The sequence below is a fragment of the Myotis davidii genome, unplaced genomic scaffold (genome assembly GCF_000327345.1).
Source record: "Myotis davidii unplaced genomic scaffold, ASM32734v1 scaffold194, whole genome shotgun sequence".
NCBI classification, from domain to species: domain Eukaryota; kingdom Metazoa; phylum Chordata; class Mammalia; order Chiroptera; family Vespertilionidae; genus Myotis; species Myotis davidii.
Genome location: NW_006286673.1, coordinates 3,878,605 through 3,893,522, shown reverse-complemented (window position 1 = coordinate 3,893,522; position 14,918 = coordinate 3,878,605). Strand labels below are relative to the sequence as shown.

The 14,918-nt window shown below is 40.0% G+C and overlaps 1 protein-coding gene across 1 annotated transcript in view; it reads right to left on the bottom strand.

Moving 5' to 3' along the window:
- DIP2C (disco interacting protein 2 homolog C) overlaps positions 1 to 14,918 on the bottom strand; it is a 178,441-nt gene that overhangs the window by 113,042 nt on the left and 50,481 nt on the right. Inside the window, exons 6-9 of the mRNA XM_015560308.1 lie at positions 14,147 to 14,281; positions 11,467 to 11,586; positions 10,003 to 10,200; positions 1,779 to 1,870 (exon numbers count right to left, since the gene is read on the bottom strand). Coding sequence (XP_015415794.1) covers positions 1,779 to 1,870; positions 10,003 to 10,200; positions 11,467 to 11,586; positions 14,147 to 14,281 — 545 coding nt within the window. The remainder of the gene's footprint in view (positions 1 to 1,778; positions 1,871 to 10,002; positions 10,201 to 11,466; positions 11,587 to 14,146; positions 14,282 to 14,918) is intronic.

The window sequence follows — 14,918 nt, the reverse complement described above, 5'->3', positions numbered from 1 at the left end:
TAATGATTAAATAAATTTTTTTGCTTGTAGATATCCGGGTTCCTCTGCACCACTTATTGAATAAACTATCCTTTCCCCATTTAATGTCTAACATCCTTCTTGAAAATCATTTGACCATATGTGTGAGGATTTATTTCTGGGCTCTCTATTTCATTGTTCTACGTCTGTCTTTATGTCACTACCACACTATTTTGATTACTGCACCTTTGTAATAAGTTTTATAATCAGTAAGTATGAGGCCTCCAAGTGACAAGCTAAAGGCCAAACCTGTTCAATAAATATCTGGAAAGAATCTCCCTAGTCTACCCCACAGAATCAAGGTGCAAGTGGCAGTACTCTTGTAAAAAATTCCCTATAATGGGCTATCTACCTATAAAAAAGCCTAAGTGATCATTATGACTGCTCCACCGAACAACCAGTCAACCGGTCACTATCACACTCACTGGCCACCAGGGGGCAGATGCTCAATGTAGGAACTGCCCCTTGGTGGTCAGTGCACTCCCACAGCCAACCTCCCATGGCCCGCCAATTTCTCCCCCTGGCCAGCCGGCCCCGATCGGGACTGGGCGAGATGACCCCAATTGGTCCCGATCACCGGCCAGGCCAAGGAACCCCGCCAGTGCACGAATTTGTGCACTGGGCCTTTAGTGTCTTTATAATATCTCTGAAGTAAACCATAGCTTATTTTTTGTTGGGTTATGGTAATTTAGAATGATATTTTAATAAAATTTATTTGGAGTCCTTTGGGTGCAGGTAAGATAATCCAATCTTATGGCATCTAAAGTACATAGCAGCATATGAAAAAAAAGCAAGAAAGCTGGGTTCTATATCCAGCCTCACATCTAAATCATGGTGTAAAGCTTGGACAAGATTATTACCTACTGTGAGTGTAACCCTGAAATGGAAATACCAATATCTGTCCTCTGTAACTTATCAGATTGCTCAGTAAGAACAAAAATTTGCTTTTCAGTGAAAGACAGCCAATATCAATAAATTTAACAGTGGGGAAGGAAAGGTACTAGCAGTTTGCTGCCAAGATTGTCGATCTCACTGACTTATGTAAAAAAAGTTTTAAATATAATTGTCCTGCATGCTCAAGGAGATGGTACAGTGTTTTTCAAAATAGGAGACAATAGATGACACAAGCTTTGGGGTCAGACGGAAATGGTATGAGTGCTGACTATGCCACTTACTAGTTCTGTGCCTGCATCTGATTTTGAGACTTAACTTCTCAAGTCCATCTGAACTCATGGATAGAACGTGAGAAGTACTCTAGTTAAGCCCATTGAGTTGCTCAAGAATAAATTATTTGCTAAATAATTGATCCTTGTTCAGAGTAAATGTTAAGAAAGTCTTATTGTCCGGCCAGCATGGCTCAGTGGTTGAGCGTTGACCTATGATCTGGGAGGTCACAGTTCAATGCCCTGTCATGGAACATGCATGGTTTGTGGGCTCCATCCCCAGTGTGGGGCATGCAGGCGGCAGTCAATCACCCTCGAGTATTCACTCTATCTTCATTAAAAATTGTGTGTCTTATTTCAAAACATCAACATTTTAATATGCATTGGCTTATATACTTTGCTATTTAAACTTATGAAAACAAACTCCCTGTCCTTTCCTCTCTGAAATCACTAAAATATGTTGTTGTTTTTTAAAGAAAGTCTTATTTAGTAGTGTCAGTTTTAGGTGACACTGGACTCTCCAACTTTACAACAGCGGGCATCTTTTCCACATAAGACAATGTGTTTTGGAGATGTAATAAATTAAATTGCACTTACCCTATCTCCAGGTCGCACCATCGGTTCTTGCTTTGTACCTAATTTATGCAGAATGTTGTAAGCAACCTTCATACTTCTTGTCCAGAGTTTGCCTATCAACACAAATTATAAAGCCACAAATAATTGGACAAATGACTTTTCAGCTGTGTATAATGTGCACATTAAATTATATAGAAAATATTACTTTTTCATGTTAAGTCTTCCAGTAAGTTGTAGAGTCCCTGGAATCAAAATGGGAAATAAAAGCTAGTAACCCTGACCCAGCAAAGCTGAGAGCCTGAACACTGGGATGCGGTGCAAATACCGATACTCTTAGAGTGCAAAGTGCCAACACCAAAGCCACTGAGAATTTTAATTATCACAGAAGTTGTGGTGAAAATTTCTGGGGAGCAAAGCAGGGCAAAGGCCACAGCATCGTGTGTTACTGCTAATTTACGTTGTGCAAAAATGACACACATTTCCTCTGTTAATGACTCCTGTCTTGTGTGACTGTAATGGATGTAAAGGGTATGTAAGACAGGGCCTGACCCCTCTCCCTCCTCAAGTCCTGCGTTTCTCAACTTCAAATATTTCTAGCTCCCAGGTTTTAGGAGAGTAATCATTGACCTTAGACACAGATACTGGTAACTATTGTGTATTATTTTAAAGATTTGAGCTCCAAAAACAATGAACACAAAGCCGGATAAATAAAACACTTCTAAAAGAATGACCAGCTTTGATGAACTTGCAGATTTTAAATCCCTTCACCCCAGTGCCAGACTTTCCTGCAGCATCATCCAGGCAATAGTCAATGGTCTGAGATGTAATAAATATGACTTTAAAAATCTAACATGAGCTCTTGGACACATAAAAGTCTCTCAAAGCCCTGGCTGGTGAGGCTCAGTCGGTTTTGGCATTGTCCCATACACCAAAGGTGGTGAGTTCACATACCCAGGTTGCAGGTTTGATCGCTGGTTGGGGCCCGAGTAGGAGGTTTTTAAAGGGAAAAAACAAACTCTGTCCTCCATCTGGATACTGAGGAAAGAATGAAGATAGGTTACACAGAACCTCTATTTTATTCATGTCATCCTCAGCAGCCTTCTACGGTGTGTCTGACAACCCAGATTGTACAGATAAAGGAACTACTAAGTCTCAGGGAAGTTAAATGACTTAGTACAAGTCACTCAGCTAGAAAATATCAGTACTACTCTAATCCGGAAAGAAAGGAGTGAAGATAGGGAATACATACAATGGAGTCACTTTTAAACAAGCTGCTAAAATTACTGACATTATGAAGGTTGAGGCAGGAGGAAAGTATGCATTCTTGTTCTAACTCGCCTGGAGCAGTGGTTCTCAACCTTCTGGCCCTTTAAATACAGTTCCTCATGTTGTGACCCAACCATAAAATTATTTTCGTTGTTACTTCATAACTGTAATGTTGCTGCTGTTATTAATTGTAATGTAAATATCTGATATGCAGGATGGTCTTAGGCAACCCCTGTGAAAGGGTCATTCGACCGCCAAAGGGGTCGCGACCCACAGGTTGAGAACCGCTGGCCTGGAGACTTAAACTTTGAACTTTCGGTCCTGCATCAATGCCTGGCGCTCATCTTCTGGGCCACCTGGCATCCATCATCCTGACTGCTTGACATCTAGCTGATAACCATCCAGGGGCTAAGAATGCAGGACTGATAATTCAAAAAAATGTGCTTTTTAATAAAAGAACTTTTAACTTTCTTCTTTGGAGCATTTTTGTGTTTTTTTTCTAGCTGTGTTTCCTATTTGCAATCTCTAAGACCCTTGAACAAATCTCTATTGTTTATTAAAAAATTTTTTTTTCAAATAAACAACCTACCTTTTATATCTCAAGGAACAAGAAAAACATCAAAAAAAAGAGAGAAAAAGATCAAATGAAGTCCAAAGTTAGTAGAAGGGAGGAAATGACAAAGATTAGAGTAGAAATAAATGAAACACAGACTAAAAAGACAATTGAATATATCAACAAAACCAAATTTGGTTTATCAAAAATATAAACACCATCAAGAAAAAAAGGGAGGATTCAAATAAATAGAATCAGAAATTAAAGAGGAGACATTAAAATTGATCCCACAGAAACACAAAAGATCATAAGAGACTAGTATGAACAATTGTGAGCCAACTAATTATAAAACCTATAAGAAATGGAAAAATTCCTAGATACATACAACCTTCCAAGACTAAATCATGAAGAAATACAAAATCTAAACAGACCAATTACTAGTAAGGAGAATGAATCAGTAATCAAAAATCTCCAAAATAACAAAGTCCAGGACAAGGCAGTTTCACTGGTGAATTCCATCAAATATTCTAAGACAAATAGTCACAATCCTTCTCACACTCTTCCAAAAAATAGAAGAAGAGGAAACACTTTCAAACTTATTTTATGAGGCTAGCATTACCCTGAACCAAAACCAGACAAGGATGCCACAAGAAAAGAAAATTTTAAGGTAATGTCCCTGGTGAACATAGCTGTAAAAATCCTTTACAAAATATTAACAAACCAAATTCAACAATACATTAAAAAGATCATACACCATAACAAATGTATTTATTCCAAGGATGGTTCAACACATAAATTAATCAATGTGATTCACCATATTAACAAAATAAATGATAAAAAATATGATCATCCCAATGCATGCAGAAAAAACATTTGACAAAATTCAATATCCATTTATGATGAAAACTCTCAACAAAGTGGATTTAAGAGAATGTACCTCAATATAATGAAGGACATATATAACAAGCTAACATCATACTCAATGGTGAAAAGTTAAAAGCTTTGCCTCTAAGATTAAGAACAAGACAATGCCCACTACAGCCAGTATTAGAAGACCTAGCCAGAATCATTTAGGGAATAAATAAATAAATAAATAATAAAAAAGAAAGAAAGAAAAGGCACCCAAGTTGGAAAGGAAGAAGTAAAATTGTCACTAATTACAGATGACATCATCCTATATGTAGAAAATTCTAAAGATTCCACCAAAAACCCTGTCAGAATAAATGAATTCAGTAAATTTGCAGGATACAAGTCAATATACAAAAATCTATTGGTTCTATACATTAATAATGAACTATCAAAGAGAGAAATTAAGAAAAAATCCCACTTAGAATAGCATCAAAAAGAATAAAATACCAGGAAATAAATTTAATCAAAGAGGTGAAAGACCTATACACTGAAAACTACAAGACATTGATGAAAAATATTGAAGATACAAATAAGTTAAAAGGTATTCTGTGCTCATGGATTTTAAGAATATAGGCTCTTCCCAGATACTGTGTTTTCATCAGCATTGACCCTCTACCAGCAAAAAGATTATGACTTGCTGAAGGCTCAGGTGATGGTTAGCACTTTTTACAAATAAAGTATGTATATTTAAGGTATGCATCGTTTTTTCAAAATAATATTATTTCACACTTATTAGACTACAGTACAGTGTAAACATAACTTACATTGGAAATATAAAAAATTCATGTGACTCACTTTATTTCGATGGTCGCTCTATTGCAGTGGTTTTCCCTATCAAAATCCAATAGCATTTTTTCATAGAAATAGAACAACTCTCCTGGTCCAGATGGCTTCACAGGGGAGTTTTATCAAACATTCAAAGAAGAACTAAAAGCTATCCTCCTCAGACCATCCTAAAAAAATCAAGAGGAAGGCATACTTCTAAGCTTTTTCTATAAAGCCAGCATTATCCTAATCCCAAAACCAGAGAAAGACATTACAAAAAAAGAGAATCACAAGCCAATATCCCTGATCAACTTAGATGTTAAAATCCTCAACAAAATTCTAGCAAATCAGATCCAGCATTACATTAGAAAAACATACACCATAACAATGTGGGATTTATTCAAAGAAGACAGACAGAAGGCCAAGAGACGTATGAAAACATGCTCGAATTCACTAATCATTCAAGAGATGCAAAACAACAAGGTACCATCTCACACCTGTCAGACTGGCTATCATCAACAAATCAACAAATGACAAATGCTGGCGAAGATGCAGAGAAAAAGGAACCCTTCTGCACTGCTGGTGGGAATGCAGACTGGTGCAGCCACTGTGGAGAACAGCATGGAGTTTCCTCAAAAAAATTAAAAATGGAACTCCCATTTGTCTTAGTAATCCCACTTCTAGGAATATATCCCAAGAAACCAAAAACACCAATCAGAAAGGATATGTGCACCCCTATGTTCATAGCAGCACAATTTACAACAACTAAAATTTGGAAAAGCTTAAGTGCCCGTCAGCAGATTGGTGGATTAAAAAGCAGTGGTACATCTACACAATGGAATACTATGCTGCTGTAAAAAAGAAGGAACTCTTACCATTTGCAATAGCATGGATGGACCTGGAGAGCATTATGCTAAGTGAAATAAGCCAGTTGGAGAAAGATAAATATCACATGATCTCACTCATTTGTGGAACATAATGAACAACATAAACTGATGAACAAAAATAAATCTAGAGACCGTCCAATCTCAGGAGGGTGTGAGAGAACAACCAAAGGACTCGTATGCATGCATATAAGCATAACCCATGGACACAGATAGTAGGGGGGTGAGGGCATGTGCTGGGGGGTGAGAATGGCTGGGCATAGGTCAATGGGGTGGAGGAGACATATGTAATACTTTAAACAATAACGAATTAAAAAAAGAAATAGAACAACTCACTATCACTAATCATCAGGGTAATGCAAATCAAAACTACAATAAGCTATCACCTCACACCTGTTAGAATGGCTATTATAAGAAAGACAAGAGATAACAAATGATGGCAAGGATGTGGATACAAGAGAACCCTTGTGCACTGTTGATAACGATGTATTTGGTGCAGCCACATTGGGAAACAGAATGGAAGTTTCTAAAAAAGTTAAAAATAGAACTACCACGTGATCTAGCAATTCCACTCTGGGTATTTATCCAAAGAAAAGAAAAACACTAACTCAAAGAAACATATGCCCCACCCCCCATGTTCACTGCAGCATTACTTACAATAGCCAAGATATGGAAACAATCTAAATATCCATTGGCAAATGAATGGATCAAGAACATGTGGTACATACAAACAGTGGAACATTACTCAGCCATGAAAAGAATGGAATCTTGCCATTTGCAACAACATGGATGGACCTAGAACAGGGGTGGGCAAACTTTTTGACTCAAGGGCCACAATGGGTTCTTAAACTGGACCAGAGGGCCAGAACAAAAGCATGGATGGAGTGTTTGTGTGAACTAATATAAATTCAAAGTAAACATCATTACATAAAAGGGTACGGTCTTTTTTTAAATAGTTTTATTCATTTCGATCGGGCCGGATCCGGCCCGCGGGCCGTAGTTTGCCCACGGCTGACCTAGAGAGTATTATGCTAGGTGAAATAAGTCAAAGAGGGATATACAAATAGCATATGTTTTTACTTACATGTGGAATCTAAAAGCAAATAAACCCTAAGCTTATAGATTCAGAAAAGAGATTGGTGGTTGCCAGAGATGGGGGTGGGAGGTAGGCGAAATGAGTGGAGGCAGACAAAAGGCACAAACTTCCAGTTGTAAAATAAATAAGTCACAGGGATGTAATATCCAGAATGGCAATACAGCTAATAATACTTTGCTGCATATTTAAAAGTTGGGAGTTAATACATAAAATTCCCCCCGATTTAAGGTAAGTTAAATAGATATTTTAACTGGGGAAACAGATATTGAGGCTCTGAGACAGCTATGTGCATGCTTGGGGGGAAAAGAGATGTTGAAATGATGTTAAACTCTCTTATTACATATAAATTTTAACTGTACTTTGATTTGAGGGAGGACTAAGCTCTGTGCGGGGAGTGTAACCCTGATGGGGAGGCAGGTAAGTGAGGAAGGGCGGTCAAAGGTCATGCAGAGCACAGTGACTATTTAACATGGAAACCGAGGTGGGAGCTTGAGAAGCACATCACCAACAATGCAAACCATCAAAAACATACAGAGAGGTTGCCCACTAATTTTATAACTCAAGCATCTAAATCCCTTGAAATATTTGGGACAAAGGTCAAGCCATAACTGAGAGAGAGAGAGAGAGAGAGAGAGAGAAAAGAAAGAAGGAAGTAGAGAGAGAGAGAGAGAGAGAGAGAGAGAGAGAGAGAGAGAAGGCAGGCTGCAGCAAAGCAAAATGAATGAGCAGAGCTCACACTAAGACTAGAGAGAAGGTAGAGAAGAAGACTGAGGGGTTTTCGAAGTGAGGCATGATAGAAGGAAGTTAGTTTGAACTTAGCATGATTTACTTTTATTAATCAGCATGATAGAATGCCATGTGTTCTCTTCATATGCTCTTTTATTTATATTGGTAAATGGAAAGCATAAGATTTTTAAAAGCTTGCTTACAACCTTCACCCACCATCTGTATTTTCTATTGAAGATCCTGTTTCTCAGCTGGGAATTCTGCTGCCCAAGGGCTTTGAGAAAGCTACATTTTAGAGCTGAATGTAAACTACATACAGTAAACGACCTAGCCCTTCGATTAAGCCAAGTTACTTGGTGTCAGAACAATTCTACTCAAGAAACTTTTCTCAGCATCTTCTCAGCAACATCAATCATTAATGTTAATCTATTTAGTGTTTCTACCCGTTTTCCAGTTTTCATCGTAGTAACTAACATTTTCTTTCTTTTTAATTTTTTTGTAATACCTTCAACAATAAGGATTTAAAAGAAAAAATATTTTTTTTATAAACAAATGAAAAACAAGTTTGGGAAAATACATTACTTCTGTTGAATGAGTGTTTAAATGTCAGCATCTTGTAGTCTCAAAATAAATAAATTATTTTAAATAAAGCCTTTCTTTTCCAAAAGAAAACACTTTCATTTTACATCCTGATAAATTACAATCTTACATTTGGAAATGAATTGCTTTTTTATATGTTTTTTGTTTTTGTTTTTTTACCAAAGTAAAAACAAAGATTGACTCCTAACATATGTTTCATGTAGATGATTAAAATACAACAGAGTGCAGGTGATTGGAAAGCAGGTGTTGAGATGCTTGGTGTTGACATATGCACTCCACATTTTCACAGGTAACATCGGTCTGTATCTGACACCTCAAATCCAACTGAGGAGAGTCGGCCCTACTCTGCTTCCAAGGCTGGTCACCACCCCAGAACCGATTCTCACTCATCCATGACCCCCAAGCCCTAGGGCTGTGCCAGTGCAGTCAGTGCTTCAGACACCATGGGCAGTGCCCATGGCTGACGGGTGAGTGCTGCGCTCATGCATGCATACGGTGGGCCCTACAGTCCCCAGTATGTGGGCTGATAAGCCCCGAAGAGCCAGCGAAGGAGCAGTGTCCAAGGACACAGTCGGCTCCACAGCTGGAGCTGGCCAGAGGCGAGGCTCACACAGGAGAGTGTTCTATCTTTTTGACTGGATGAAACCAACAGCATCATTTTTTTTAAAAAAATCATGGGTGAAATGCTCTCTTTCCACTTAGAATTACCCAACCAAGTCATAAAAAGGAGGCTTTGAGACATCTGTCCTAAATTGCCCACCCCATATCTAGCCATGAGATGCACAGGAGAGCAGTGACTGTCAGGCAAATAAAACTCAAAGTTAAAAAAAAAAAAAGATACTCTAACCTCATGCATGCAGATATCATAAGAGCCATTTTGGTCTTTTAGTTATGAAGCTGGTTTCTTTGCAAAGCTGCAGCAGACAGTGTGCAAATAACGTGACAACCTGCTTTGTCACAGTCCATTATCTATGGAACACAGAGAGGGAAGTCCCTCTAGTACACTTATTTCCAAAAATTTATAGACTGCGTTAATTGTACTGAATGAAGAATTAAGGAATAGCTTTTTTCTCTTGTTTACTGCAAAAGCACTTTGCAAACAGATTTTGTTACTTCTGAATTATATATGTCACAGAGCTTAGATACACATTCTTTAACTACCAATCCCCTCTAAAACCACGAATATCAAGAATTTCACACACATTCCAACATCTTATTAGAGTGATGAACACTAAGTTTTTGGATCCATTTCTGGATTTTACTAAAAAAACATTTAATAAATAATTTTCATATTCAAACCAAATCATTTTCCTAAAATAGCTCCTTTCAGATTCCATTTATTTCGGGACCAGAAACATAAAAGCAGCACTAATATAAAGTAGCCACTCTGACAGTGGCAAGTGTGTGTGTGAGCAAACAGAAGGAAGACAAGCCTTATGGGATTACCGTAAGTGAGGATGTACAAGGGTTTCCCATTTGTGTCCATCGTGGTCAAGCACGGGGCCTTTGGTGAGATGGTTCCCCATCGCTGTAATGCAGCTTCTAACGACGGGGGCCAATTCGTAACCACACCCAGCTGCTCCCCTCGCATGGCTAACATCTGTGCTCCCTCCGGCTTTGGCTGGTTCGGATCTGGTTGTTGAACTAAACACATGTGGACACAAAAGGTTTTTTTTTTTAAAAAAATACACTCATATTGGCACAATCACGATTTTATTCATTTTAAAGGAGCTAGGAGACTTATACTTAAGGTATAAACTGATTAACACACAGAAAACATGTTTTCCTAGAACCAGGGCTATGACCTACATATTAGCCTCATGAATGTAATGGAGATACTTAAGTCTTACAATTCCCTAGGCCAGTGGTTGGCAAACTCATTAGTCAACAGAGCCAAATATCAACAGTACAACGATTGAAGTTTCTTTTGAGAGCCAAATTTTTTAAACTTAAACTATATAGGTAGGTACATTGTTATTAACTTAATTAGGGTACTCCTAAGGCTTAGGAAGAGCCACACTCAAGGGGCCAAAGAGCCGCAGTTTGCCAACCACTGCCCTAGGCAATTTGGGTGAGGTGCCTTCGGAGACCCGAGTGCATTTACAAACTGACAGCAAGGAAAGCTGTGTTTCTGAACATGCCTAGGGTCTAGGACTGCAACAACAACTGTGTTAAAAATATCAATTACTGCCCGGCTGGTGTGGCTCAGTGACTGAGCGTCAACCTGTGTCCAGGAGGTCATGGTTCCTTCCGTTCCCGGTCAGGGCTCATGCCAGATTGCAGGCTTGATCCCCTGTGGGGGGCATGTGGGAGGCAGCCAATCAATGATTTACTCTCATCACTGATATTTCTCTCTCTCTCTCTCTCTCTCTCTCTCTCTCACTTCTGGAAGAGGTTTCTCTCTCTCCCAGTGTATGATTGACAGTTTCCACCTGCTGGGCAGAAAATCAGCTATATCTTACTTATGATGTAAAGAGTAAGAACACACAGAGTTTGCATTTGATATAAGTATTTTACTTTGACTTTAAGTGGTTTATGTTAAAAGGCTTATGAGCACTTAGGGGTTAAGATACTCACTCCTGGGTTTCTATGGAGTGGCAGCAAATGGGACTGGTTGCATGCACATTGCACTCCTCTTAAACTTATTCAGAGGGAACTGTGTCACTGTGGCAAGGTTTTCTATGATTTACTTGCATTTCTGGAAGCCAACAGAGTCCTTATAAAGAAGCTGGCTTGTGGGATGTACCTGAGTACCTTACAGGACCCGCAGGAACAGTACCTACGGTTTCTAGACAAGAGTCCCCTCTTGTTCTTAAAAAGGAAAATAGCCTTGGTAGAAAAAAATATCATTACAGTTTATGGGATCACAGGGACATTGGAATAAACGGGGGTAGGAAAGGGTTCTTTTACCTTCTAACAATTCTTCAAAGTCATCAACAAAGAATTCTCGTAATGGTGGTCGTTTTGGTCGTTTGAGGGTGTTGACAAGCTGTTGAATTTTTGCTGATACCCGGCTACTTACCGGCACTCCTGAAAAACAGAGCCACAGGCAGACGGACTTTAGTCCAAGCACCACAGTGAAATGGCCGAGACACCCACACCCACTGCCCCATCTCAGGGCTGAGAGGAGCAGGGATGGGCTTGAGACTCAGCGTCCCTCAAAGTGTCACCTCGGTGATGTGCAGAGTGAAGACATTCTACTGGGTGGACAGTCACAGCACACTGACCCTGCTGGGAACCCGCAAGAGGGTTTAGACTCAGCAGAAACAATTCTCGTTTACAACTCCATGAGCCATCCTGATCTGGTGATATCAGGAAGAGCTCCAACCACAGGCTGGGCTCGGTCCCACCACTAATTCTGGAAACAGGGCTTGTCACCTTCTCACGAACACTGTCTCTGGCCCCCTCTTTCTAAGGGGATGGGAGAGCTGAGGCAGCAGAGAGACCTTCCCTGAGTCCCCGACTCTCCTGAGATCCCTGGTGCTGGACCTCACTGGGCGAAGAGAACATTTTGCCGGAGACAGTGAATTTGGGTGCCCTGCAGCATCTGCACGGCCAGCCCCCGCACCCAGACCTCCTAACCAAAGCAAGGGGACTGCTTCCTACAAGCGCCTTGGCAGTCCCTGTCCACGCAGGTGACCATCGAGTCCCTCCAAAGTGCTCCAGTTACTCTCTCCTGAGTAAACATTCAGGCAATACATTCTAGAAGCACAGCAATTAGTCTCTAAATTAAATTTCTGTGAAACGCAGAACACTAGCATACATTTATCCATGTGTACTGAGAAACATTTACCGCGTGTTACAATAATAGATTTCTTACAACAATGAATGACATTTTGAAAACTGAGTAAGTGAAATGATCCATGAAAAAGACAAGAAGTTTTAAAATTTAAAATAAATAACCCAAATTATGAATAAAAGGAGTGACAAGATGTTGGCCTTCCTAACTGCTCAAATGCACTCCCTGCAGGCAAATCTCATTATCGCTTACGGGTGCGTGGCAACGCGCACCTGGTAACCAGGGGTGTGGAAACATCACTGCTCTCATGTTCTAAGAACCACAGCCGAAGAGGGTCTCCCCACAGTGACTGCGGTGGAGCCCTCTTCCTCCACTGCAGGTATCACGAAAACAGACCTCAGCTTTTGAATGAATATGATAGAATTCAAGGAAATTTTTCTATCAAATCCAAAACAGTTTCATAGGTAATCTCAAACTACTCTATGGGCACCTTCAGAATTGAGACATTAAATGTTTTATAGTTTTGAAAAAATATAAAAATACACCACCCAGATTTCTCAGTCTCTAAACATGGTATTTCTCATTAAACAGTTCCTCTTAATTTGGTTCAGATAATCTGAGACCATTTCACAAGGCCGCTGGTTGCCCAGCTCAGTTTAGAATGTGTAAGGATCATCCTAGGACTTGTCTAGTCCAGAGTTTCCGATGTCACAGGTTTTGGGGGTGGCCCAGAGCCTGCTTTTTAAAAAGTGCCTCACATGATTCTGAGAGGAGAGGTCATCACACGTTGAAAAGCTCTGGGCTGGACAACAGGGGACTCAAATGGACGACATATGAACTCACCTGGGAGAGCAGGTGAGGATGGTGGACTTCAAAGACAACAGTTATTAAAATGATAATGGCTAGAACAACAGCAATGACCCATTCAATATACAGTGAATCTAGCAGAGAACTAAGGCAAACACTGAGACTGAAAGTGTTCCAGGGAAGCCAACTGCATGGGAACTAGAGTGACTCCCAAGGCACTACTGGGAGCTCTTGAACCACACTGGCACTGGGCTCAGGCCATGCTGAGAGGCGTGCTGCCCATCAGGGACTGGGTCCAGGCCTCCTCATCACCTCTGCATCACACCTCGGCACAGGACATGAGCACAGCTGGATGGACGGTGCACTGACACTACTTCGGCCATTGTCCACAGAAACACCATTTCACGTCCCCACTGGGTTCCATGCTAACCTTTGTGAGCCTGGGAAAGACCGGGGCTGCAGGAAAGCAGAATCACGCATGCGGTTCATGTTTGAGTGTGCTGCTTCAGGCGGGGTCATAGAAACGGCCGCTCTGTATACCCAGATCCATGAGATGAGGAATAAAGAAGAACCCCCACTTCTGTAGTCTACCAAATCACTAATATTTTTTCCCAATATGGAGAAAAAAAGCCCCTCTTTCTTCCAAATTCTGAAGCATTCCATTGGCCCCTAGCTGTCAATTAATTTTACATGTAACTTCATCCTGCCCTCCTAAGTAACCATTCATAGTCTTAACATTTGCATACTAACTTTGTTAATTACTGAGCCGACTTTAGTTATTCGTTAACAAAAACACTAAAATCTTATAAAATTTCCTTTTCTCCTCATGACTAAATTCTTACAACATCATCATTTCTTTTCCTACAAGGAGTAACTCTCGGCCAAGTTGGAGACAGTTGGCATTTTCTGTGACTATGCCACCATCTATGGGTGGTGTGTAAAGAACTTCATAAGTTAGATTCAGTGAGTGGACCTTATGGTTTAAAAGGTAAGTTAGTAAAAACAGAGTTTACAGAGGAGGGAAGAAGATGCCGAGAGACCTACCATCGCCAGTCTCCATGAGCTCAGCGTTGCCGTACTTTGGTGCAGTCCGTGATGTCGTTGAGCCTTGTGGCCTTTCTATTTGTATTGAGTGTTCTGAGGTGTACGTGGTTACATCAGGAGGTGCAGAGTGATTTTCTGTAAAGAAGCAAATGATAAATTCTCTGATAGAGTTATTCTGAAGGCTAAGTAAGCAAAAAAGGTTTCAAAAAAGGCCACATCCTGAGAAGAGACCATAATTCTGAATCAAAGTCTACTACAAAAATCTAGGCATAAAGATGCTCTTTAAAATAATTTGTATTGCTCAAAATGAAACAAAGTTAGGTAGAACTTCAGACATGTCATAACAGGAGCCACAGCAATGAATCACGATAGCATTTTAACACATTGCGGACCAGTAGTTTAATTGCTAGCTTTACCCAGTGCCCAGGTAAGTTTCTATTACATGTTCTTAGAAGCTAATGTCTTTTTAAAGAATTCTCGTGATTGGCCACAAGCCTTAGAACAGAAAACACAAGAATCCTCGTGATGCGTCACAGTGTATTAAGAATAACGTGAAGCAGCAGGTAGAAAAAGAGTTATTGAAAGTTACATGTTTGTTCACAAAAGAGCAATTTTCGTGTCTGTCATGGAAGTGGCAGTTAAGAGCTCGAGCTTTGGAGGCAGAGAGCCTGGGGTTTGAATCCCAGCTCTGCCAATTCCTCCAGATCTTGGGAAGTGTCTTGACCTCTCTGTGCCTCAGTCTCCTCACCTATCAAATGGGAATAATAATGCT